Source organism: Tenebrio molitor, chromosome 8, assembly GCF_963966145.1.
Source record: "Tenebrio molitor chromosome 8, icTenMoli1.1, whole genome shotgun sequence".
NCBI classification, from domain to species: Eukaryota; Metazoa; Arthropoda; class Insecta; order Coleoptera; family Tenebrionidae; genus Tenebrio; species Tenebrio molitor.
Genome location: NC_091053.1, coordinates 13,604,675 through 13,632,545, shown reverse-complemented (window position 1 = coordinate 13,632,545; position 27,871 = coordinate 13,604,675). Strand labels below are relative to the sequence as shown.

The following is a 27,871-nucleotide window of genomic DNA, read 5'->3' as shown; positions in this document are numbered from 1 at the left end:
TAAACAAATAATTTGTCACACATGGAAATTGATCAAGCGAACAAATCAAAACAAATACCATTAATATACTGTGCGATCGAAAATAAAAAAATCGAAAAGGTCGTGATTAATACGCTTTAGTTGGCAACACTTAAAAATTTAATTCAAATGTCATTACAAAATGATGACCAACTCAATAGACCGGGACCAATGGCTTAACGTGACTTCCGAATCACGAGACAGAATATAGCCTTTTTTTTTAATTTGTTATTATTAATTATTGACAATTAAAGTTTTCTATTGTAATATGTCTACTTTAGATCAAAAATTTTTTATTGTGCAGTGTTACTTCAGAAATGGAGAAAGACTTGAGAACGGCGAATGATCCTATTCGACACCTCAAATTTTTGACAAATTTCAAGAAAAGTTTCTGCGCAGAAAAGGCAGTAGACGACCAACAAAAAGATCAGCTGAAAAAATTGAAGAGGTTGAACAAAGAATTGCAGAGACCTCAAATAAGTCCATCCGGAAATTAGCTCAAGAAACTAATCTATCATTTGGTACAGTTCAGCTTATCCTTAAAAAAGATTTGCAATGTTTTCCCTATCGTGTGTCTGTTGTGCATGAAATTAAACCCTTTGATAATAAGAGCCCCCACAACATAAGCTCTCTGAATATTGATCGTTGGATCGATTTATGAACAAGCGGCGTGCTCAGCGTTCAATAAAGGCGCGGGAGTTTTAAATCTCATTGTTTCATTGCATTAGCTGAGGAAATTCTTTTACAACCGATAGGTCACACATAATTCACACCTTTATGAAAAGCAAGATTTCAACGTTCTCAAAATCACTAACCTAACTTTTAAGACTGACATCAGAATCACCAACAACAAGAGAAATTGTTCGAGCTGTGTGTAAAGACATGATATGTAGCAAAGAGAAATAAAACTCTATCAGTACGACTATTTGTACCACTCTTATCCGATTTCCTTTTTAAAGGTGGGTAAAAAATGGTGAAATAGAAAAGACTAGTTTGCAAAACATGACTTTATTGATTTATTATAAATATGGTGCAACTATCTTTGGTACTACTGCTCTAAAGAAGAGTTATCGACCCCATTCTCAAGATTTCTCTTCGACTGCTTCCTTTTGCTGGAACTCTCTACAACATAATTGTGACATGGTACCAACATTGGGGCAAAATACATACCAAATAACATTTTTTCTATTACTACGATCGGAGATTCTGTCATCAGTACCAACAAATATGAAACTCCCGCACTGAACCACAGAATACCCCAAAAATCGTACGCCTGCAACAATTTTTTCAGTTACAATTACAATTACCTGCTGGTACCAACCATGTTAAAGTTACTGAAATAATCCGGCTGTTTTTTATCGTAAGTAATCACATACAAGATTGTCACGTGAACCAGGTAGATACTATAGGTAAACCTGTTAAGTACTTGGAAGATAGGGAGTGATAGTACCCAGTTGATTGGGCCTGAAAACAGTTTAGTGGGATTTCGTTTTTCTGTGTTTTTTTTTCACCTCCGTAATTGTTGGTACAAGCTAGAATGATCCAAGAAATAGCAAGAGACCAAACGGGTCGCACTAATGCAATGTGGAACGCACTGCCCCAGCGGTCGTACTCTTCGCCAACTAAAGTATTGTACCCTCCTAGCGAACAAGCGAGCATCGTTGCAAAACACACCCCCCATATTATCCAAATCACAAATTTGTTCAGTTTTAGTATGAGTTCATTTTCTTTCAGTTTAAAAATGCAGTACCCCAAAATGATTCCGATGAACCATGGTGCCCCTCTTGTGTGTGTTAGGTAGTAGTAGAAATTTTCGTAGTTGTCGACATTTCTAAAAGTACTAGCTGGTGCTGTGACTATTGACAAGACTGGTACTCACCCATATAAGTTTGTTAGAATTGGACTCAAATTATGCACACACGCAACATGAAACGAAACCCCAATAAACCCCAGAATGCAGAGTAATAAAAATGAGAGACAAATTCTAGGGTAGTTCCACAGTGCGTACAATAGAACTGGTGATATCAAGTAGAGTTGGAAGTCTACACTGAGGTACCACGAATGTCCCAAACACTGAAAATATTTAAGAGTCAAAAATTTTCTAATTTTCTATGATTACCATGTCGGTAAGATTGACGTAATTTTGAACGTAGAGCAACGCCGACCACCAATATTTAGCACAAGGCTGTTGAACATCTTGATCGACGATGGGCCACAGTGGGCCCGAACCCATGTACTTCAAAAGAGTAGCGCTCACGAGTACCACGATCGCAAACGGTGCGGTTAATCTGTTATGTAAACGTAAACAAAAATATTTGTCTTCTAGATTTAATTACCTGAGATATCTGTGCAGATAATATAGAAATATCTTGAAAGGAACATGTTTGCACTTGGCTTTCATGAAACCGTAGGACATTAGGGCGCTCCCTATCGTGAAAAAAGTATCAACGGAGAGAGTAGCACTAACTAAAAACGTGCTGTACCAGTTGTTTAACCATTCTATATAATATTTCGTGTTGGTAATCGGCCAGACCATTTGGGCTGCAAATGTATGCCCATAAACAACCCACACCATGCTGAGACATTTGAGACCATTGAGGCAAGGGAGTTGGTCGGGCGTCGGGGTGGTCATTTTGAACAGTTTCATACTGTTGGTGTAGGCTGAGAAGCATTTGACGAGCATTGGGCAAGATTCTAGAAGAGATGTCAATTGAAAAAATTCTGAGTTGGCACTGGTACTCACTGTGTCCATGGAATATGCAAAACATGTCATATACAGTCGACAATACAACCGTTGATAATAACAAAGCTAAAATCACTCTGAAAGAAATTAGGTATATAGAAATGGTAAGACTTGGTGGCACACCACGTACATGGTCACTATGGCACCATTGGTCAGCGGAGGGTTCACTTCTTTGACAGTTTGGCAGAACAAATCGGAAATCCTAACACCCACCTCGTTTCCGACGAGATTCGTCAGTAGAAAGTCCCCCACGCGACTGGCGTCGTTAGTCGTGCATCCATCGGGTAGACACAGAGCCCAGAGAGGCTCCGCTGGTAATATCCTCTGATCAGTACCGAATTTGTTGAGAGAAATAATTTCCCACACCTAGAATAGGACTGTTAAATAACAATCGCAATGATGCAAACTTGGTACTTCTCGGTGAACTGCAGAGCTGGTGTTCTTGGCGACCAGATACCCTAGGCAGTACTTCCCGAAAATTTCTCCCGTACTACTACTAGCTGCGATGTTGATGCATTGCTGAAAGTCTTCTATTTCGCCGAAATTCAAAGACCACAATCCAGACGGAATCTTCGATGTGGCATACCCACTACGCACGAATTGATAAAAACAAAATTTACCTCTACGGTACTTACTTTGCAGAGCCCATGAGTATTGGTTCAAGGTAAAGTTGGAAAAAAACTCTTCCAACTGTAGTTGGCATTTTCGTGTGATGGACAATTGTGATAGGTTACCGCTATTAATGATTAATTGTTGTACCTTGTTCCTATACGCACTTACATTTGTTAGTACCAAAACTAGAATAAGTACTGCTTTGACTAAATCACCAACCCGTCTAGTTGCCTGTGGTGCTAGGGGAAGTACTCGTTCGTATCGTAGCGGTACGACCATAAACACTGGCACCTTGGGGTAACCTTAATTTGGTGATAACTGATAAGTAATGTAAATAATGTTTATTCGTAATCATTATTGTAATATGGATATTTTTGACCTGCATGAGGTTAGAAAATATGTCATTGCTGCCTGAAAAGGGTTCCTCTTTGTTGGAAAGTGGACACTTGTATTACTTGGTCGGAAAGTGACCATTTGCATCTCTAGGTTGGAAAGTGACATTTCTCTCAATTCTCGAAAATGTCAATGTTAAATGAATTATGTTATTATTAGACGAATAGAGAAACACACGTTCAAGTTTTCAAGCGAATATATTTGTTCAAATTGACAAACATAACCTCAAATTCAAAAATTCGACTGCTTCTTTATACCAAAAGTGACAATTATGAACATGTTACCACCATTGGTACAAAACACTTAGCAAATGCCATTTTTTCTATTACTGTAATCGCAGATTCTGTCATCAATATCAATAAAAACCAAAAGAAGGGACAGTATTTGAATATTTTACTCAATAGAAATTTTATAAAAAAATCCGTGACACTCGTATGAAACTAAAATAATGTATCAAATAATTTTATTTCTTATTTACACCAACAACCTCGTCCACAAGGACTCAACTCATTGTTTATTTCCTATTTACCTCCAGTGCCGTGGTGTGAAATCCGTCAACAGATCCACCCCACACAATTAAAGTGCGTCGACCCTGTAAACAATATCTTTTTCCATTTTGTTTCATAAATTCCGAGTCCAACCCTTGCGCCAACAAACAACCATCCAGATTCCCCCTTGGGGCATGACGCATTTATAAAAAATTAACACTAACGTTGCGGAGGCGCCGTAACGGCCCAACTAAATTCTAATTAAAACCATAAATCAATAAAAAAAAGTAAGCAGCGAAGTTAAGAGTCGATGGCGAGCAAGCAGACATTAAACAACTTTCATAATAAATGTTTTAGCCGCCACCTGCAGTAATTTTAAAGTAGTTGGCCGTCCCGTCGCCAATTTATTGCACTTTTTATTTAATTACTTTATTAATTTACGGGGGCTGTGGCCGGTGTACAGGCGCCGCCTCCGAAGCTGCCACCCCACGATTTTATCCAAAATTGAAATTAAACTCCCCTAGCCAAAACATAGAAGAATTTCGACAATCAAATTGTCAACATTTTACTTTACTGCTCTGCCCCTTAACTGATAATTGATAATGATACCAGCTCGTATCACTCCTGAATAGTCACGCCATTTAACACCGAATGAATTGTAGAAATCGGTCCAGTGGTTCTTCACTTTATCCAGAACACACAAACAAAGAATTTTACATATTTTACTTTTTCACTGATGATTCTTGGTTTTATAGGATATGTGTTTATACACCAGGAGAAATTTGGTGTGTTGGTGGTCAGAGGAGGTACTGACTACTGACTGCTGACATCAATAGTAATATCAATAATAATAACACTCAATTTAAAAAATTTATTTAGTTGCAAAAACTTTTTTCTTCGACTAGAAATGACAAGTTTATTCCGGGATCCGCCACTTCTAAATTGAGTTATTTCCAGTGATAATTTGAAAATGTTGATCGGCCAATCACGCCGAACTCGATCGCCTGTTCTCTAACTGAATCAATTTGGCTTATTGATTTTGTCTCAAAAATGAAATGTAGCGTATTTGCTCGTTTCCTGGCGGCGATAGAAACTGTAAATCAGAATCTGGAACCAAATTGAAGTTAACTTATCGACACACCGAACTTGCTTCGATAAGTGGATGAACGATAATCGGTTTATTGAAGCGAACTCGAATTGGCTGCACCGATTCAAATGCTGTTTACACGTTATATCGCTATACGGAATGGCCCTCTCCCCCAGATAACACAATTTATCGTATCGCTAGCACTGTCAAGGGCAAGGGTAGTTCACTCCAACCACCCCGACTCGGTAAAACCCCGACCGCTTCTACCTAGCTGGTGCAATCGCTGCACCCGGATTATCCCACCCTTCTTTCTGATCCGATCCGGAGCCTCATCTTTCAATTCGCTCTTGTGCGGTCTCCGTTCCGGGAGTTAACGATAACAAATGAATAGTCTAGTTGTGCAAATTGCGGCCCCCTAATCTATGCACATATATTTGTAGCTCGTTTCGGGAGCTCACGAGGCCCTAACACGCGACGGAACGACCGCTCAAGAACAAGGATAACAAATATACGACAGCCAATTCGTTACCGTCTTCTACAAGACACTCGACTCGTCCTAACAGACACTTCGATCTAACGACTTCGTCGGGAAGTTTTCGACGCTCGTCCGGGGGCGGCGTCGATGACTACAACTGCTGCGACTTGACCCCAACAGAAATACCTCCAAAACAACCCCACACAATAATAACAATACAGCGAGTCCTGCACCCCAAAATCACTAATCCGTATGGTAGTCCCTGGGTCTCCACTAAAGCACATTTGCCAAGTGAAAGAAAACAACTTTATGTTCGACTGTGACAAATATAGATGGTTTATGACGTTATTTTGAGGCTGACCTCGCAGTGGTGTCGGAAGAGTGTCGCTCTTCCTTCCACCACCCTACCGTCAGCCCCTGATAGACATACACACACATCCATGGCCCGGCAGAGGTTCCTTCCTTCGAAAAAAATCCTCCCCCTTCGGTGAGATTCGAACTCACTAGCGGCGGGACCGCGACCTCGGAGCACTGTCACCGACAGCCATGCGGCCACCGAGCTACCTGGCTTATTGTTGGTTCATGAGTGTAAATAAAATTATAAAATGAAAAAATGTGGTTTCTTCTTTTGTGCAAATTTTAAAAATTGGTAACTTTTAATTTTGTTTACTTTTTATTATTCCAAATAATAAATACTACTATAATAAATAAAGTCGCAAACCTGCTGTCATTCTACATTTACCTCATAGAGGTCACTGTTATTTTTTTGTAATTTGAACAAATAATGCAGTCGAACATAAAATTTTGTATACAACTCGTCCATAACGATACTTTATCGGACTCTTCTATTTATGGCTTCGCTCGCTGCGCTCGCTCGTCCGTAAACTCGACTCGTCCAATAAAGCATTACATTATGGATTTGTTACATAAATAGTTATTATTTTTATGTTGTTTGGAGTTCTGTACTTTCTGGCCTTGATAGCATTGCACTGCGGGTTGAACCTGCCTGGATGCCGTGTCTCTGGATGCGCGAGTCTTAATAGTAATGTAAATTTGTTGAATTTTCCCCTCGGAAAGTGAGCATTTATTAACCTCCCTGTCGAGCTCTCGATTCTTTGTGTCGGCGCGATCTTGTTTCCCTTCTGAGTGAATGCCGGTTTAAAATAGGTCGCGATTCGCTCTGCAACTTAGATATAAATGAGACGTGGAATAAAAGGTCGCTCAGAAACAATATCCTTTAAGCGATTCAAAACAGAAGTCGTAAAGCAAGTTTCAGGAAGTGGAACAATTTCTCATTTGCTAAATGGATTTAGGGGGAGTACATCTGGATTTACGATTTCGGTACATTTGTATCGCAGTGATGACTGTGATGCGACTCTGGAAGGAACTTTTCAGTTTTTGATAAATAGATCGCTCCGATAGTAAATGTTAATGTTGGCTGAAAAATATGAGTGTTCTTTGTAAATAATACATCAAGCGTCTTAGACGTCGGTGCTGTTTGCCTAAGATATGCCCCAAGATTAATGATTTGTTTGCAAAATATTTCAGGGAAATAAATGCATCTCGAAAAATACATACATAACTGTTTTGTAAACAAGCAAGGTCAGGTGGGAAAAAACTGAATGGTGTAGTCATCTTGCGATTCGGATAGTTGAAAAGTGCGTCGCGAAATACTCCAATCTCGCATGACTTGAAAAAATAAATCTGATTTTTTTAAGCTAACTAGAAGTCTGAAACGAAATTTTAATCCTGTGCCAAGTCGCGAGATTGTTCTGTGATTTTTTTCACTTTTGAGCCATTAAGGGTTTTGTTCCATTGACTCTTACGGAATGAGCTGATAACGCAAATTGCTGTACATTTAAGCACTAATGGCCACTAAGCCACCTCAGCGGAATGAATTCAGACAAAGAATCGGAGTCCATTTGGTTGTAATCTGGAAGGAGTCGAGCCCGCCATTCTGGAAGGATTGCTTAAAATATAACATCAATCAGGGGTTGTCGCTTAAGGACGAAAAAGTTTTTTTAAAGAAATTACTTGCCAGATAAGAAGTTATTTTCTCGGCGAGCTTTGCGGCGAACTTTGCCTATTTATAATAAATTTGAAGGGAAGCAAAAAACGAAATGGATTAGGACACGATCGCCGAGTAATTCCTGTTAAGACAACTTGGCAAGTTTTAATGAGGGCCACGTCAACTCCCAGAATCGACGCCCAGCGATCTTATGACCTCGACATTGTAACACTGAGATAATCGATAATAATAGGTGTCTGGAAATAAACTGGTCAAGAACCTTCCGGAGAAAATGCGAGTCTCGTCTTAGAAAACCAAGCTTCGTCAGTAAAAAAAATATTTGTTTAGGGTTGTATTATTATGATGCTGCGTGCTTGAAAACCTTTCACAAGACTAAAACCCTTGTGCCGCAGCAAACAGTTCAGGAACCCGAGTCCTGCGATAAGGATATAAATGTAAATTCTTTTTAATATTGTGCGTCAGGTTTCACTAATAAATGACAGAGAGAAGTTTTGTCTTAACTAATCTAGCATTTCCAGTTGAATAAGATAACGATAAAATTAAAATTTAAAAATGAGTATAACTTTTTTTTTTAATTATTATTACTATTAACACTACTATTAATATTTGCTATTAATACTACTAGATTTCTACTTCTAATGACCACCCGCAATTTTCTCCGTGTGTAAAGACACATATTTTATAAAACCAAGCTTCATCAGTAAAATTTTTTTTTTGAGTTCCACAATCATTTTGCGGTGTATTTACAAACAACTACAATTGGACACCTGACAATTTTGAATTAGGTGGCGAAAACAACAGCAACTCTCGATTTCTCTATACCTTTATTATAAAATCAATATAACTACACTTGTTCTATTAAATATTGCTGAAAATCGTACAGACCTTAATCCTAGTCATAATCTTTGGTCGATTACGTGATTAAATAATTAGTTAAAAAAGTACAAACTAACAGGGCAGTTTTTGACAAAATCAAAAAAATTATCGGATTGCACAGTGTCCTTAAAAATTAACCTGAGGAGTTGTCTTGGGGGTTCTGCGTGGCGTTGGGGTCGTTATCCCCCGAATTAGGGGGTCTGTTGGTGGTGGTCGACGATGGTCTCGCGTACAAATAGCTGGTGCTTCTGTACCCGTCGTAGGGGTCCCTGGGGCGGTTGTAGCCACCCCCGTATCTGCAAAAAACAATCGTTCAAATCTAATAAAGCGATTTATTTCAACGAGTTGGTCCTCTCTCGAGTTGCGAGCTTGTTACTCCGATAACTTCGTTAACAAGTATGGCATCCCCGGAAAATTCCGAAGTTGTATAGGAGTTGTGTTTTTGTGCGAAAAATGAAGTTATAGTTGGGTGTTTACCGGAATTTAGACAGTTGGGGGAGTACTCTACTAATAATAATTTCAGCTCAGGAGAGGGAGTTCATTGACATGGGAGTTGGAGTAGTGGGGGTGAACAAAATCTCTTGTGTAAGAGTGTCCCATTAAATTAAAGAGTGTAATCTCGATCGAAGAGGAATTTGTTTTTTATTGTCCACACTGCAGCAACCATCGTAAAAAATTTATACAAAATGTGGGGATATCCCCCAATAAAAGTGAAACAATTTTCTACCCCCGCTAAGCGTTGCACTGAATAAAACACGAGTTGAATTTGATTTGTATAAATATTTATCGATGCACCGCCACCCACCTGACCTTTTGACCCAGATCGGGGTGCATTGGGTAATTGATTTTCGCGACGGTGGATTTTCAGGACGGCTTTCACAGGATCCTGAACGGACCATTTAGTCCTTGTCAATAAATTTCAAATCTACTCAAGTTTTTTTTTCTCGTCAGATTCTCTACAATTTGTTTCATTTCATATATTTTTTTCAAATATGTACCGTGCCTTCAAATAATTTATCAATTCGAGTAGGTTGTGATTTTATAATGAAGTTGGCAACATGCAATTTCTGAAGACAGCGCAGCGGTGACATTTGACAGCGCAGTGCAGTTGTTTATTCTGATCGTGACATAAAAATGTATAAAGGAAATAATGCTAGATTCAAGAGAAAATATTTATTCTTAGAGCAAATGTTCAAAATGTTGTCCTTTAGTTTGAATTCGGCGGTTCGTGCTGTCAAATGCGCTTTCCAATTGTTATTCTAGTCTACCAACCGTTAATAGACAAAAGATATAAATCACAGCCTACCCTAATTGAAAATGTATTTGAAGTCCTGTCGGTTCACCGAAAATGCCAAAACGAGCGACTCCCACGGTTTAATTTAAGAAAAACTGGTTAGGCCTACTCGTTGCGAAACACGAATTCAAATGCAAATAGCAAGTTGAAAGTGAAATCAACGATTTTGTTTTTGTACAGAGGGTTTCCGGTCATTTTGAGTGTGGACGGAAGTGGGTTCACGTGCTGATTCACCTCTATTTATGGTAATTATGGCGGCGGTGTTTACGGATGTTTTATTGCCCCGCGCAGAAAGCTTCGGAAATAATGAGGTCCATAAAGTAAAAATGTCGGGCGTATTTCATATTTTTGGGGGAATTACAGTTGTAAAACTTACGTCGGGGCGGCAGACGCGGCCATATTTGGGGCGAGGGGGTCCTGTGGTGATATAGGCCGGCTGGAATATCTAGTGGACCAAGAGAGTGGAGGTTATACATACACAATATCAGACTAGTCGATGGGAAATCAATTGAGAATGAGTGTCGAGTCCCACGCTATGAGAGCGAACAACGTGACGAGTGATCCAATTACGAAAAAATATATTGATTTTTTTTACATTTTGGTTAAGAGTTTTGTTAAGTGATATTTATCAAATTGTCATGTTTGTTCGGTATTCAAGTCCGGGTCCTTCAGTCTGGCATTTGAGGTGCCACAGCGGTCTACCCTAAGACCGCTTTTATTTAGCACATATTAATGTAGTGAATATTGCACAGTTATCATTCGGTAATGAAGATAATTCAAAAATGACATGAATGAACTTGAAGAATAATATTTTAGGTAAACAAGACAAGAAAAAGTTGTTCAGGAATTTAATATGTACTCTGTAATTAATAAGTAATGAAGATAAATAGTTGGAATAGATTTGAATAGATAGAATAGATTGAAAACTTCACTTGTAACTCCAGTTGAAAAAATTTCAAAATCAAAAAAGTGTCAAGATGTCAGACCTGTGGTGAAAGAACAGTTGGTTGAGCACTGAGAGCAGAGTACTTTAAAATTAAGAAAAATAATTGTTGTGAATCAATTACTGTTAAAATCTGTGATATTTGGACTAGAGTTGTGGAAAATAAATAATATGTATAAAAGAAAATTTGACACAATAAATAGGAAAATGTTACTGTAGATATTCCTTGAACGTATTGCTGTGAAAGGCTATTAAAGGTGTTAGTGAAAAATCTGTAAATGAAAACTGAAAACGTCGACTACTCTCAAATTCAAATACATACATGCAAATAGACCTGAGGGTGGGTTTGTAGCACTTACTTGAGACCGATATTCGTCGTTTGCGCAGATATTACTCATAACCCATGAGAAAATCGAAGACCTCTATTTGTTCATTCATAGTCAAAAAATGCAATTTAAAAATTGGGTTTCTAAGAGTCTGGCATGGAGTGCCTCGGGCATTGTCTTAGGTCCTGTTCTCTTCACATTTTATATTAACGATATAGTAAGTCTGGTTCAACATTCTAAAATATGTTGATATAATTAGTTAAAGATTTGTTGATTTGGCGTTGACGCCGATATTTACAAGAACTAACATTGATGAGATGTAGATGAAAAAAAAATAATTCAAATATAAAATTTAAGTCAATATTTTTAAGATGTAATATTTCCGAAGCAGTTTCATTAATGAAGAAGAAACAGAATATCATGCTTTTCTCACAGCATTGTGGAAGAGTGGTTAAACCCCTTTTATATGTTGTGAAAAACATTGACCAAATTGTTTAACTAAATACACACATTTCGGTGCGTCTTTTATCCCAAGAAATATTAATTAATTAATAATTAAATTTTCCTTCCTCCTCTTAAATTAATTTACTTCATTTTTGGACATTCCTGTGATTCTCAAGATGAATCCTAAAGAAAAATTTACATTCACACCTTTACAAATATTTGTTGGTTCAACAACTCATCATCATGATTCTTATTTTTCCATTGGCACAACAAACAACTTTCTTAGTAATGACACGACACGCAAGACATTACTTTTTTCTGATGAAGCTTGGTTTCATCTTTTTGGTTTCGTTAACACGATAGATCTTGGTAAGTACATAATCCCCACAATGTTATATTTGGGTTTCAATGTCCCAAAGGTGAATTATTGACCCAATTTGCTTTAATGAAACTATTAACGCTCAAAGATACCAAAGACTCCTTGAATCATTTATAAATCAACGGAATGATAGAGCACTGACAAACGGCTATTTCCAACAAGATTCACCTACTGCTCACATGACACAATTGATAAGTATTGGACTGTGGCCAAGCCGATCACCCGACTTGACTCCTATTGACTTCTTTTTGTTCCCCCACTCGAAAAACTTATTGTTAAGACATCCGATTAACAATTTTCAAGAGCTGCAAAGTGGACATCATTTCGAACATTTCCTTCAATCACTTACTTTTATACAGGGTGTAATTGATGTCTATGTCAAAAAATAAAATGACTTTTAATTTTTGAGGTATAATTTTTTGTAATTGCTTTTAGTCTTCTACGTTATCCCACAACCTCGTAGGTAAAATGTATGCACATTTTTAAAATACACCCTTGTATGTCATGGGTTATAATATAATTATATTTTATTTTTTGACATAGAATTTTTTAAATATTTTTTTCGAGTTCTACATGAAGCCAGTAGCTCGTGATTAAAATTATTCCGTGCATTTCAATTATACCCTGTATGTTAGTTAAAATAACCATTTTATTGTTTTTCTAATTTATTCACCGAATTCACGTTTTTCACGCCCCCCTTCTAAACGTATTGTCGTCTATTGTCAAACAAGAAATTGCCGTCAGAATGAGCAACATTTGCGTTGCAAACATATTTGAAAACATCACAACCTTTTATAGTCACTTTGGTAAATCTAGTAATTAATTTATATTGGACTTTGCAACGTACCTAACTTGTCCCCCCAACGCTTTAAAAATGTACAAATCTGAATATAAATACTTGGTAGGTCATCATCTTCTTAAACGTTAATTGTGCGAAGTACAAAAATTTAAGAAAATAATCTCCTTAATAGTTTTGTATTTATATTTATCATTCGTTATTTTTCTTTGTGCTTTTGTGCCTTCGTTTCCGTTAGCGGATGATTAACTGTCAAACAACAAATGTCAAACGTCATTTATCCATAGATGAAGCAGTGATGTGAGCTACTTTATTTGTCAAGAACAGTTCTTTATATTTCATTTAAATTTCTCCTCAAGGTTGACGTTGAGAAGTCGCTTGTGAACGCACCACGGGTCACGGATCACACCTGTTTAAATCTAACCTCACTTTTTGCGCTGTTTATGTTTTCACTCTGACGAGTGGTGCGTTCACAATCGACTCTTCAACGCCAACTTTGATGAGAAATTTAAATGAACACTCGACGCAACTAACCAAAGAAAAGTTTCCTAAATGTGAGGTTATGGCGACGAAATATCAACAAACTACAAGGACGACCTGTGTTTGTAAAACCAGGGCCTGCTTGTTTTGAACGCTCGATCTCTTCACTAATAAAGATTGATTTATCTATTTGTGCACTGTGTACATCATGCAAAATTAATTTTTAATTATTTCAAGTTAGAGAGGTGGAGCCAATTTCTTACTACCCGGTCGAGTTCACCCCTAATCCGGCGCATTAAAAATCCCCTAAAACGCCAAATTACAAACTAGTGCATTAGCTATCCCGACAGAGGGCGGTGTACAGCTCGAGCTTAAGCCGATATGCAGGAGCTTTTATTGGTGATATATCTCTAGCCTTACAGCTTCGGAATCCACGGCTTATTTATAATTTAGAAGGTCGCCGACGACGCCGGAGTGTACACCATTTAACAAGTTCCTCGAGCACGACATTGTTCGAATGACTTTGTTGGGGCTTTATAAATTCCGTCGAAATTATTGAAGGGGCCGCCGCACCACCTATTCCTCATCTAATAAATGTTTCGGGGGCGTGTCACCACAAATACGTTCCATATTTTCAATTATTTACCCAAATGATCTGAATTCTAAACGAAAATTTATCCTTGAATAAAATTGCCACGCTCCACTCGATGAATTATTAACGGGGGCGGCAGCGGAGTGTTTACGTGGCAGAATCGACAATGCTTTCTTTCACCAACTAATTAAAATCAAATACACTCTTTACATCTTTCAAGAACAATCATGTCTTCAGATGATTCGCAACAATCGGAAGCAAATTGTTAAGATCCAGCGAAATTGGAAGCGGGTCAGGGTTTGTTTTGTTTGTTTGTGAAAGTAGAAGAACAGCCTTTACCTTGATGATGAAAGTAATTGGTACGTAACGTCGACATGTGGAACGGTCAGTCACGTAATTCTGTTTCAACATTTCTTGGAGATTTGGTCACTCGTGTCAAGTCACACAAGACTGAAGAATTTTGTAGTAATGAAGAAGAAGAAGAACAAGAATGGTAAGGCATTGTGAAATTAACAAACACTTCTTGGTTGAAATAAAACGGTCAAGAGAGATTGAACAAAATGGTTAAATTGCAAGATTAGAACTTTTGGTTTTTGGAAATGGACAAGAGAAATAGAAGTAAAGAATTAAACTCTAGAATTTAGACTAGAATTCTACAACAAGAATGTCAAGAAATTGTGAAGGAAAACACTCTTTGGTTGAAAAAATGAAACAAGAGAAACAAGACCAAATAGTTAAACTGTAGAATTAGAACTTTTGGTTTTACTCTTCCTCCTACGAGAATAAGAATGATACGCAATTTTGAAGTAAAAAAACACTTCTTGATTGAAATGAAATAGTTAAATGTGAGAAACCCAAAAAAAATAGTTAAATTGCAAAATTAGAATTTTTCGTTTTGCTTGAATTGTTTGTTTTGTTTGAATTGTAAGAACTTGTGAAATAAAAAATACTTCCTGGATAAAAGGACATAGTTACGCAAGGGAAATTAGTTCTAAATATGTAGTTAAACTGCGGAATTAGAAATTTTGGTTCTACGAGAACATAAAAAAACTGTAAAATAAAAAATCTCTGTTGAAATGCTAGCTAAGAAAAATAGAAGGAAATAGTTCTACTGTAGAATTAGAACTTTTTTAGCTCTTGTTCTATGAGCACAAGGTAAGAAATAAAAACAATTCAGAAACTGCAGAATTAGAACTTTTGGTTTTGCTCTTGGAACGTACAAGAATTGTAAGATATTGTGAAATAAAAAATGCTTCTTGGTTGAAATTAAACAGCAAGAGAAATAGGACTAGACAGTTAAACTGCAGAATTAGAACGGTTGGTTTTTGCTGTTATTTTACTCAGTTCTTGAGTCATTCCGCTTTTAGAACTTGCAGAATTTGAATAAGATCTTGAGTAAATTATTAAATATTACTAGAAACATTTCATCTATCTACTTGTCAATCTAATCTACCTACAGATCTTTTGGTTAAATAAAAATCTCTTTGTTAACTACGCCCGCCAATTAGATTCCCTCCGACACCACCAACCTGTTAAGAGTACAATCTCATGCACCCAACATCACTTAGATCTCATCTACACCCCCAGAATTAGAACTGGTTAATACAAGTTATCTGATCTACTACCGCACGGCCACCATCACTGACCTGTCCCTATAATCATCCCTTCCTCGATCCGTGTATCCCTTAGATCCCCAATGCTCCGCTCCCACCTCAGGAATACCCGTGGCAAAGTAATATCCTCGTCCGCTGTTATCCCATCCTGAGGTGCCTCTGTACGTCTCGTCCCACGGCTTGAATCCATCATAATCGTAACGATTCCTACAATCGAGCCTTTGTTCTTTATCAACGATCAACCCTCGTCGAAACACCGGAATTACACCCCCACGGTGATACCCTCGCCGATAAGAGGGAAACGCACACACACTAATTGAATAAATCAGTTCTAATGCATTACACGCACCCGGACCGAGCCAAATTGAATATCCTTGGGGGTGGGGGCGATAATAGAGACCCCTTCGGTCGATCAGCTCCGAAGGGATGCGATCGTGCAAGGAATACACCTCAGAAATAATTTAAAATATTACTATTATGTAGATCGGAGAGATGAAGCAGTGTCGAGGGCGGCTGCCGATTGGATGGGTGGCCGCGAGGAAATACAATTTCGGTCTCATCACGTGAACCTATGATGGCATTATTATTATGATTTGAGTGTTGTTAAAATATTTCTGTCTCGACTCCGGGCAAGTTCCCCGAGCTTTTACTTAAAATGTTTTAATCCAGCGCCCTCTCCAGACAAGAGCTTAATTCAAACGAAACACCAAACTACTTCGGTGCACATTAATTATGAAGCCCTCAGCGCAATTGCAAATTGAAGTTGAATTTTATGAAAGCACCGGAGCGAGTTTAGCGGCGTCAATTGCAGATAAGCTCCGGTGGTGTTTCGTGTTCGATTTAATCTGGCGGAGCAGATGCACCGGAATAAAATTTGAGCGTTCAAGCAAAGCGAAACTCGGATGACTTTTTGTTGCGGCGGAAAAATTCAGGATTTGATGAATGGAAAATTCCAAATGTTGTCGAAGCATATTTCAGCGGAATGCATCGAGTCCTTTCACTGTGGAAATGTTTATGCAGAGTTGGAAAAGATGCCGTCTAGGAAATTATTTGGTTATTTCCAAGTATTTCTGCTAGTCTCGGGCGGAAAATAACTGAATAAATATCGCTGAATGTGTCTTTTGATCAGCCATTTGGAAAAACTAATTCAGAATGTTCCAGCGAAATTAAAATGCGTAATTAATGCTTCGCTGGGTTTCCCTAAACTTCTGATTCGTATTGTATGCTTGACTCGCTAGTTCTACTTCTGGAACTAATCTCCAGACACACTTTCAATGAGATAAACTTGCAAAACGAAGATGAAGAGAAATCAATCGATTTGAAACATAAAAGATGTGGAATGGTACTAATTTTGGACGCACAAAGGTACTGGACGTGACTATTTCCCAAACAAATTTGTCACTCTGCACCATTTTCCAATGGCGAACAAAACCCTTCACTTTTGTATATCCTTGTAGTACCCTGTGGTACTCACCTGTCTCGACCGTCGTCTCTGCCTCCTCCATAGTTCCAATTGCTGGCATACCCTCCACTGGTCCCCCAATACCCAGGCGCCGCTTCTGGCCGTCCTCCTCCTCCTCCTCCTCCAGAGTAGTACCCTCTACCTCCATCATACCCCGCCCCCGAGAAACCTTGATAGTCGTTGTACCCCCGATCCCTGTAGTCGTACCCTCTGTTGTCATACCCGAATCCTCGGTCATAATCCCTCTCGTAGTACCGATCTCTGTTATCGTACCTGTCGTACCTGTCTCGATCATATCTATCTCTATCGTACCGATCTCTATCATATCTCTCTGGTCTCTCTGGTCTCTCCGGTCTCTCGTATCTGTCGTACGACGGCCTCCTGTCGTACCTGTCGTACCTGTCTCTGTCGTCGTACCGGTCGTACCTCCTATCATCATACCTGTCGTATCTGTCGTATCTGTCGTACCTGTCGTACTCGGCCGGTCTCGGTCTCTTCTCGTCGTACCGCGGTCTAGTTTCGTACGGGTATCGAGTGTCAGAGTAGGTGGAGTCGCACCGAGTGCATCTCTTTTCGACGGGGTTTTGAGTGGCTTCGTGGGCTTCCGGAGACTCCTCAGGTTTGATGGCTCGGTTTGGACTGGAGCCGTATCTGCTCGGGTAGTACTTGTTATCTCGAGGTACTCGCGACGACAGTTGAGGGTTCAAGTTGAAGACGTCTTTGACAGTGGCGCTGTTGGTCGAAGGCAGAGGCAGCAGGAACAGCAGCAGGAGCGTCGACGAGCGAAACAAGGTGTGCTAAAAATAGAAATTTCTGATCAGGACAAGAAGATTTTCTCATTTCTCGTGCTCTGTCTAAAATGTAAAGTTCTCTAACTGATGCTAATTTATGGAATACATCACAAAATAAATCCAACACTGACAGCCAAATGAAATATTATAAAGCTAAGCTGGTTGATCTGAACCGGATGCGGAAATTAATTTCAGTTGCTATTAAATTAATTGCACGGGAACCATTGGACATGTCCATTTTACGCTTTGATACAACCGCAGTAAAAAATCATAACGAAGTACATTGAACTGATACATATTCATTCGTGATTTATTCGAATGAACTGCAATATTGAAATTGTTTCATCATGTTTGTTTAAAGTTGGCTCGTTTTCTGTTTTATTACCATAAATTGCGATTATTAATTCAGATGTTATCTGGTGAAAAACATCTCGTGGAAAATATTAATGTTTTATTAAAAAATAGTTTGGAGTAGAAATAAAAATTTTGCCTGAAAATGTACGAAATCGTGATGAAAAATAAATATATTGCGGTGAGGTACCGAAAGGTGAATTGTTTTCTTGGGAACGTTTTTGTTTGCTTAATGAAGAAAATGTGACAAGAAAACGTAGGCTTGCGTAGTGATCTTTAAAAGTTGATTGTTTGAGAGAATGAGATGTCATCTTGACGAGATAAATTCTAGAGTTAAATGAGATTAGTGTTGATTCGTTTTTAATTTTTGCAACAATTTTGTATATTTTAACCAGTCTTGTGATATAATCAACGAAGATCAAGATCTTCCATCAGGGTAATAATAATAATAATTTATTATATATTTGTTATTTAGCAATGTGTACGTTCAATGCAATAGTAATTTTGGTGAAACGAAGCAAGGAAAAGCATTTGTAAAAAAGATTCAGTTATATGAAAATTGTGCGCTGTTGAGTAAATTCTATTTGATGTACATACAGGATGATTTTGAAATAAGTTAGGAAAAAATACCCGGTAATTGCTTATGATGAGAAGTCTCAGACAAAAAAAAATTAGAAAAGTTTTTTCGTTTTCGAGATACAAATGATTGAAAATTTGGTCAAAATTGCTAGTACGCTGCTGAGTTAAAGATATTTAATTGATTATCTTGGTAGTTTAGAAAGAATAATAATCAAAGGTAAAAGGTGCCCGTCAGTCACAAACGTTACATTACTCTTCCTTTCGATAATTTTTTTTATTGCACCCCCGAAAGTCATTTACGCAGAATTATTTTGTGTCAAGGATACTCCACTTTTTTTTTCAAACTTATTTCCAGAATCCTTGCATATTTAATGAAGAAGTATAAAAGGTGTCGCTTACATTTTATAATTTCTAAAAAAAAAAAATTAAATTAACTTAAAGGAAGAAATACCTTTTTTTTTAGGGATGCAACGTTATAAAGCGACTAAAAATTCGATCATTCCACATTTGATTATAAATGAAAATGATAATTATCAAACCAGCCTTGACAACCCGTTTCTTTAAATTTAATAATTATAATAATGTAATAAAAATCTCGATTCATAAAGAAGCAATGTCAATTTTAAACTATGTAATTGTAAATATTTATGTTCTCATTCATAAATATTTTTTATTGTGAGAAATATGTTTTTCCATATTATCAAAAAAAATTTATCTTCACTTCAAGCGGTCGAAAATCGCGCCTTTGTGTATCTCCATAGAGACGGTTAAAGTGTCTTCTTTTTCTGAGCGGAGTAGAAATACTTCAAGTCCTAGGAGTAGAAATGTCCCATAGGCGGCTCGACCGAGTCAAATATAAAGTCATTTGAAGTATTTATCACGATTTACTTATCAATTACAGGAAACATGTAATATTTAAATTATCGCCATTAAAGAAAACCCTCTAAAAAATTATTACCCAATATTTAACCGCTTCCCCTATGGCCTATCACGTACCGCCCGCTGTGGACTCGTTGTGGGCGTGTCCACGGCGTGGATATAGATGTAAGATGTCATAATGTGAAAATTAAAATATAACGCAAGATAACCGTTCAGTGTTAAAAAGTAAACAGCTGTAAGTTGTAATCGTTTGCTATTCACGTTTTGATAATTTTTGTTATATTTAGCGAATAACTGATGCCGTTGAAAACGAAATGCATTCCGCGCCTCGAGAATAACAGAATAATTAACGCAGATCGCGGTAAACTATGTAGGATCTAGTCCCACCAAAGTCCCGAAAAGTGTATGATTGCTACATAATGCTCATGATTAAAAGTATCTGGCTACAAGGATAAAATTTCTGAATTCCCTGGAGGAAGAATTATAAATTGTTATTGTAGGTTATGTGTGACTGGCGCTTATGATGCGATGAATTCACCAATTTGACATTGGGAGATATCGACGATTTGGGCTCTGCTATCTTAGTTAAATTTCAGGATACTAAAAATAAAAAATCGCGATCATTCACCATTTTGAGAAAGTTTTACCTGGAAATGTGTACCTCGGATAATTTAGGCAGTGTTGTAGACTTTATCAATACATATTATGAAAATTTCAAGCAAGTACCAATAATATTACAAGACAAGTAGGAATTACTATTGCCTTAAAATTTGAAAATTGTCGTATAAATGGAACTGCAGGAAAAAAATTAATGAATTCATGTCCGATTTTTTTTTTGTGACCTGCTGGAAGATAAAGTAGTATATATCATTCAGAGCAGAAGGTCTTTTTGTGCTTCGCCCAGTTGTCGACCTCAACTGGGTTTCGGTTTTCAATCTCTGGGCTTGGCACAAAAAGACTCACTGCTACTCTTTATGATATACTTAGGGCTAGTTTACAGAATCGAAATTAAGTTAATTATAATCAAACGCGAGATTAACTGAACACGTGATCAGATTGAATCAATAGAAGTTTCGGATTCATAGGTTAATCGCGTATTAAAATTTAGTTCGAATTAAATACTTAATTCTCTTTCTATAAACTGGCTTATAATATACTATTATTCGTAAGTAAATTAAAACTCCCGGTAGAGTTATTTGACTAATATCTTTTCTATTAGTTTCTGTTTTTATCCTATTTTTAGTTTTCATGAGAAAATGTAACATATTTTTTCTTTTTCTTTCAATTTTTTAAATATATTTTTATATTATATTATATACACACATTTACCTTTATTTATTTTGTCAGGTTACTCATATGTTCATTCTTTATTATTATAACTTCGTTGATTTTATCAATGATTTTTGAAATCTTAAAATAAGAGAAAATCTGAATTGCTCTTTCATCTATATATTAATACGTGAAGGAAAACCTTTGTACCCCTTTTTAAGCAAATTCCGCGCACGGATGAGTGTGAGATTTGGCATAGTTAAAGTTTATGTGGAGAAGGAGTGCAGAAAGATAAAATTTATGTATAATATACAGAGTGTCCCCCAAAAAAGAGACAAATCCATAGCTCCCTTATTTATCGGAGGATTTTAATTATCTATACAACAAATTAAATGGTTGTGAATAAGCTACAAAATGGCGCACTAAATTCACGTAAAACCCAAATTGCTTCAAGGTTAAACTCTCAAAATATTTTTTTCAAATACGGACACATACTTTTTTTAGTAATTCTGATAGAGATTTTTAGTCTGAAAATAATAATGTATGACATGTGTAACCTCATATAAGAAAAAAATTTAAAAAAATAACAGTACATTTTGAAACAAATGACGAGCACCAAGCGAGAAGCTATCAAAATTCATTGCGTTACAATGTAATAAATTAACCAAATTAAGTTGGTTGAAAAAACAAATGACAGATATGTAATAACATTTGGGATTGCACACAGTTTAAGCATCGACGATAGTAGCATTTTTTAACTTTATTTTGTATTTTGGGTAGGTAAGTGTACACTTGTGATACACTATTCTCTTTAGACTAAAAATCTCTATCAGAGGTGTTAAAAAAATTATGTGTTTGCATTTGAAAAAAAATATTTTGACAGTTTAGCCCTGAAGCTCTTGGACCTCGATGTGAATTTATTAGGGCTTTTTGTAGCGTATTTAGAGCCATTTAATTTGGTGTATAAATAATTAAAATCCTCCGATAAATAAAAGAGTTATGGACTCATCTTCTTTTTCGGGGACACTCCAAGAGGAAGTTTATTTAGATTATTCATAAAAAAAACTCTTTGGAGTGAAATATAAAATTCTATTAGTGGTTTACCACCACATAAGTTAGTATTGAAAGTTAATTGCACGTTTTACTGATCAGAAACTTAAATACAAAGGAAGCATTAGTCAATGGAACAAGAATGCCCATCAAGTTAATGCATCGCAATGTTATTGATTGCGAAGTTTTAACTGGAACCGAACGCAATAAGAGAATTTTGATTCCACGTATAAATTTAACATATTCAGGTACTGTTTTACCATTTAATTTTCAAAGAAGTCAATTTCCAATTACAGCTGCATTTGCGATGACAATAAATAAGTCTCAAAAACAAACATTCGAAAAAATTGGAATTTTAGTGAGGCAACCAGTTTTCAATTGTACGTCGCAGCAAGTAGAGTTCGATCATTTGATCATGATTTGAGATTTTATGTTTCCGAAATAACGGCCACGGGCATTTAGCAAACGATGAAATTTTATTTTAAGTTCAATGGACATTTTATTTTTTTAACCGCCCGGTTTTTTTGTTTCAATAAAAAAATATAGGTTTAAAAAATACGAAACACGTTCTTTATTTCATTTTTCATTTTTTTTTTGTATTAATTGTGTCGCCTTGGCGAAACCTGGCCAGTATAGCAATAAAAAACGCGTTATTGTTTTTTAAATATGGCATACCCAAACTATACCTCATTTTTCCTATCGTTCGTATTTTTCAAATAACTCGAAAATTAGTGCATAATGACGAATTTGTAGACGCTCGCAGCTGACGTAGTAGAACAAAATTCAAAAAAATTGTATGCGATAATTTATTATAGAGGTATACTCTTCGATAAAAAAAACCTCAGTAACGTTCAAACTTAAAAATTTAATGAAAACGGTCGAATTTCGACCGCTGGGCGACCTCTAGTTATTATTAAATCTGTTAATTCATAATTCTTTCTTTATTTTGATTTTCATTTTCGTGTTTGTTTTAACTTTTATTCCTGTCAATTCTTGTATGTTTTATATTTTTTATATTGCATTTTACTGTTATTAATTTCTTTCCTTCTGTCTGTCGTGTTTTTTACTTTTTTAACTTTTAATTTTACTCGTACCATTCATGATTTTTTTTTTAAGTTTCTACATTTTACTTTTCTTTCCACATATCTTTTTTTTTGTATTTTTCCCATCATTATTAATCTATCAACTGTTCATTTATAATTCTTTATTTTTTTAATTATTCCTCTCATATTTATTTTTACTTTTATTGGTAATATTTTTATTTTTCCAAGAAAATAAATTTTAAAAAAGTGTTTGTTTTTTGCTTCTCATTATGTTGTTATTTTCTTCTGTATTATCTTCTCCTGCTCTTATACCTAATCATTCTTTGTTTTTTAATCTGTTTAATATTCATATACATATTTGATTATTCCTTTCAATTTTGATATTACAGGCTGTTTGATAAAAAACGCCTCAACCCATAACCTTTTTATTTATTATCCGATTTCAATGAACAAAAAAACCGAAGATATGGTTTTTCATGCGCTACGAAGTAGCCATAAAATAATTTTTTTGGCGTTATTTTCAGTAACTTACGATAGTCAACTTTTTTTTTTTTTTAATGGACACATGTAGTTTTTTAGGCTCAGTCTGATAAAGTTTTTTTTTCTGAATCTAACGATGTATTAAAAGTTATCGTTTGGTTCATAGCTGACTGAAAAAAAAATAAAACAATTTTTAATTGTAGTTTAGTTTATTATGAAATTTTCAAGTGTGTCGTGAATAACAATTGGAATACAAATAGCAACAAATGTCAAGTGTGAGTTTGAAAATTTTCAGGTGTAATCTTGAAGAGTTTTATTATTATTTTCTTGGAAAACATAAAGAATAATTTTAAAAAAATATTTTATTTTTTATTATTATTATTTTTTCTATTAACTTTTTGTTTTTGACTAATTACGATTTTTATTACACTCGAACATAAAATAATAGTCAAATGACTGCTATCCTGCATGACTGACAATGTTATTTTATACTTAAATAAAAAAAGTTTAAAAAAGCAGTTGAAAACTTCTAAGCTGACGTTTAGATGACATTTATCGTACTTTGTATTCCGATTGTTTTTCACGGCACTCTTAAAAATTTTAAAATAAGCTGAACCACAAAAAAATGTTTTTTTTTTTTTTTCAATTAGCTATGAACCAAATGATAACTTTCAATACATCATTAGACCCAGAAAAAAAAACCTTATCAGATCAAACCTAAAAAACTACATGTGTCCATTAAAAAAAAAAGTTGACTATCGTTTGCTATTGAAGATAACGCCAAAAAAAAACATTTTATGGCTGTTTTGTAGCGCTTGAAAAACCATATCTTTGATTTTTTTGTTCATTGAAATCGGGTAATAAATAACAAAGTTATGGGTTGAGGCGTTTTTCATCAAACAGCCTGTATACCTGCGCTTGTCGACGTCTTTATTTTTTTTTTTGAGGAATTAATTTATAATTTGATTTATATTTTTATATATTGCTTTTTACTATTATTCATTCCTTTTCTTCTGTAGTAGTCTTCTATTTTTTTCTACTAAAGAAAGTTAGAAACGTAGGTAATTAATGAGCGTTTAATTTTTTTTTTTAGTTTTTTCAAAATTATTATCTGTTACGTATTCAATTTCCTTTCTTTTCACTTTCATTTTTATCAGTTTTCTCAATTTCCTACCTATATCTACATTCTATTAATTCTTTATTAATCAGTGGAGTATTGTTTTTTTCATTACTCACTTACACTTTAATTATCTTAACTTACATTCCTAATTTCGTCTCTATAAAAATATGTACATAATTTTCTTTTCTTGTGTTATGTAACTTATTTCGCATTTTTAAACAATTTTTACTTCCATAATTTTACCACTGATTTTTCATTAGCTTTGCTTATCAAGATTCACATTAGATTACTATTTTCCCTTCTTGTTTTAATTTTCTTTACTGTAGTTTTTACTTTCATTTTTGTGTGTGCGAAAAACCATAAACAAAATTTTAACGTTGTTTGTTTTCAACAGCAAATTAACAATTCCCTCCGGAAAAATATTTTCAGTCGAGTTAACATAAATTAAATTCCACGTAAACACAGAACACTACTGCAAAATTCTGCGACTGCTAATTAATTCACCAACGCGCCGATAAAAAATTAATAAATTTTCAAGATCTGTCCAGAAGGTCAAGTTTTGCATGCTAATAACACCGTCTCATTACTGTTAAAAAATATCACAGGCTTGACTTGCTCCGTCTGACTCACTTAATTACTCTAAATTTGAATAATCCCCCCATATTTCAATTATTTGTTATCTGATCGACACCGGTGCATTCATTTTATTAAAAAACGCAACCGCCAGAATCAACCGATTAAACACTCGAAGTAAACCCAATCAGCACGCGACAAAAATTAAAATGTCATTATTTTTCGTTCCAACCATCGATCAAATTGAATCGTGCAGCGTCGAGCAAACCACAAATGCGTCTAAATATTTATTTGGTACTTACAGTGGGACACCGCATGGTGGTCAGAGATCAGCGAACCATCCACACACTGGTGAACTAATAGTACTGGTGCACAGCTAGTACTATCACGATCGCGAGTGCGGATCACAGACGAGTGGATGTGGACATGGTTATTGTCTGTGATTTATACAGCGTATCGCCGCATGCCCATGGGTCAGCGTTTGTAACCTTGTCGCTGGGAAGAGTGGAAGAGATCCATGGATAATGGGACCATTGTTGGTGCACCGTGACGCATGCAGTGGAGCACACGAACGTTTTCAACTATTTCGGAAACAGCAGCCACAAAATATAACAGATTTGACGACACTGAAATAACATAGACTTGTGGTAATGCAACAATTAAACGATTCCTAAGAAGCTTCTTTTCGCAAATAGCAATAAATCAATTAGAGATCAATCTTATTGTTATTATAAAAAGGAGGAATAGTAAGAAGTGAGAGGAAACGGCGGCCACCCATCCAAATATCGACCACACCGAGTGTTGCTTAACTTCTCTGGTGGAATAATAATATGTACCTTTAGTTAGCAAATTTCAACCGTCTTTGTTTTTGTAGGGTAGCAACAGTGACAATTTGTCACTACATCAGCAGCGATTGCCAACATAACACAACAATAATCCCAAATAAGAAATAATAATAATAATAATGCTTCCAGTTAGTAAATTTCAACCTTATTTGTTTCTCTAGTGTGGCAGTAGCGCCGATTTGCCACTACAACAGTAACGATTACCAACATAAAAGATAAAAATCCCCCACAACAAGAAATAATAATAATAACACTGGTTAACCTGGTGGAAACACATTTTCCCCTAAAAGCCCTCCATTTCATCGTCCCGATGGTTCAGTAATTTCTTGTATATCTTACAATACACTCCATCAGAGTAAATCTCTATCTTTTAGCTCTTATTAAATTTTGGATTTATTGCGACATGCTTTTGATGGCTTCGGAGCGATTACGCTGATTCATCGAAGAAATTTATTGGTTTCGTAAGCGCATGATTTCATTAAATCTAAATAAATTTACATCGAGTCGACAGGGCTTGTACATTATTTTTTTTCGATTTGTTGGCGGACCTGTGTTTTGGCGATTACGATAGTGGCTGAATTATAGCCCAACTCACTACTAAATTTGCATTGAATAGCGTAGCTTGCCGTCAACGCAGTGTTTGCTGCTGGGAGGCTCTTGATCATATCTCCATCAAAATTCGCCGAGATAATCTCTTTGTAGTTGTAAACGTTCGCCGCCTACGGCGAGGCTTCACACGTAAATTAATTGCTTAAACGATACGAAGAAATTTTGCTTCAATTAAAAATTTGTCTGACAGTTAATTGCCCTGCTGTTGGCTTGAGATAATACGAGGCAGCAACCAGAAGTCCTCAAGTGGAAAAGAGAAGTCTGGCATCGGAGGTAACGCAGAAAAGGCCGAGGCGAGCCCGCTACACCGCGAGTATTCAGATTTATCGGCGCTGCGCAGTTGCCTGACATCACATCATGACAGAGCAAAGTGCAAAACACAACTGAAAGTCTTCCCTTGCTAATAAAATTTATTTCAAAACAATCGGATTGTTAGTTTTTGAGTTAACTCAAAACAAATACATTGACAAACAGACAAAACGATTAAAAAAGCATTATAAACACGTTAGATTTAATTATTGTTCCTTTTCAGTCTATTATTTTATCATTGATATTGTGTCTTTGAGTGGACTACATCATTAATTAAAATTGTTCCATACCGAAGAATCAAACAAACTCGCTGTCAACAGTTGCATTTGATTGGTTTAAAAAGTCGTCGCATATTACTTTTCACCATTAAACCTCTGCATGTGTGCCCTCCAGAACTGTGCATCCTACAGCACTGCACATCAAAGCCACCTGATTTCATTTATTTTTCTTTTGATGTGCACTTGTCTCCCAACAAAACGAATTTTTTGCGATAGGTGGAACGAAATCTGGACAAAGGACTCGCCTGTCTAGTGTGGAGATCGTTGATGTTTCCCAGTCGAATTCGATCCGACACAACCTCTACGGGGGTGTAAATATCAAAACAGGAGTATTATACGTTAAAAGTTTTATATCTTTAAACAGTGGCATTGTGGCTAAGCGTGTACCGTGTTTGCTTTGCATTCAAGACGTAGAGGGTTCGAATCCCACGGAGGCCTCATGAAAGGTGGTGGGTTTTTTTCTGGAGTTTTTCCATACCACATGCTCTACCCCTCAGTACATACAAGACCATTCCTTCTGAACCCATCCTGCACCATACCCCCTGATTCCTTACCGGTGTGGCCGCAAATGTCTCTCGAAAACTTACAGCAACCCGTCTCGATGAAAATGGAACAATGTTCCTTTCTTTTTTTTTTGGAACTGAC

At 36.2% G+C, this 27,871-nt stretch overlaps 2 protein-coding genes across 4 annotated transcripts; both read right to left on the bottom strand.

Moving 5' to 3' along the window:
• Nucleotides 1-1,056: 1,056 nt before the first annotated feature.
• Nucleotides 1,057-6,563, bottom strand: LOC138137060 (nose resistant to fluoxetine protein 6-like). The gene is made up of 11 exons (XM_069056352.1): nucleotides 6,559-6,563; nucleotides 3,140-3,497; nucleotides 2,892-3,085; nucleotides 2,762-2,838; nucleotides 2,355-2,712; nucleotides 2,138-2,306; nucleotides 1,898-2,091; nucleotides 1,530-1,849; nucleotides 1,340-1,482; nucleotides 1,185-1,291; nucleotides 1,057-1,136 (listed from the first exon to the last, which is right to left on the bottom strand). The coding sequence occupies exons 1-11, from the start codon at nucleotides 6,561-6,563 to the stop codon at nucleotides 1,067-1,069; spliced, it is 1,995 nt and encodes a 664-aa protein (XP_068912453.1). The 3' UTR covers nucleotides 1,057-1,066.
• A 2,087-nt stretch (nucleotides 6,564-8,650) lies between these two features.
• On the bottom strand, nucleotides 8,651-25,643 carry LOC138136854 (transformer-2 protein homolog). 3 transcript variants are annotated; one of them, XM_069056174.1, is made up of 5 exons: nucleotides 25,488-25,643; nucleotides 17,063-17,847; nucleotides 15,622-15,795; nucleotides 10,392-10,460; nucleotides 8,651-9,017 (listed from the first exon to the last, which is right to left on the bottom strand). In XM_069056174.1, the coding sequence occupies exons 1-5, from the start codon at nucleotides 25,500-25,502 to the stop codon at nucleotides 8,855-8,857; spliced, it is 1,206 nt and encodes a 401-aa protein (XP_068912275.1). In that variant the 5' UTR covers nucleotides 25,503-25,643; the 3' UTR covers nucleotides 8,651-8,854. The 3 variants fall into 3 exon arrangements, with proteins under 3 accessions (XP_068912275.1, XP_068912276.1, XP_068912277.1); XM_069056175.1 differs by lacking the exon at nucleotides 10,392-10,460; XM_069056176.1 differs by lacking the exon at nucleotides 15,622-15,795.
• Between the last annotated feature and the right edge of the window lie 2,228 nt (nucleotides 25,644-27,871).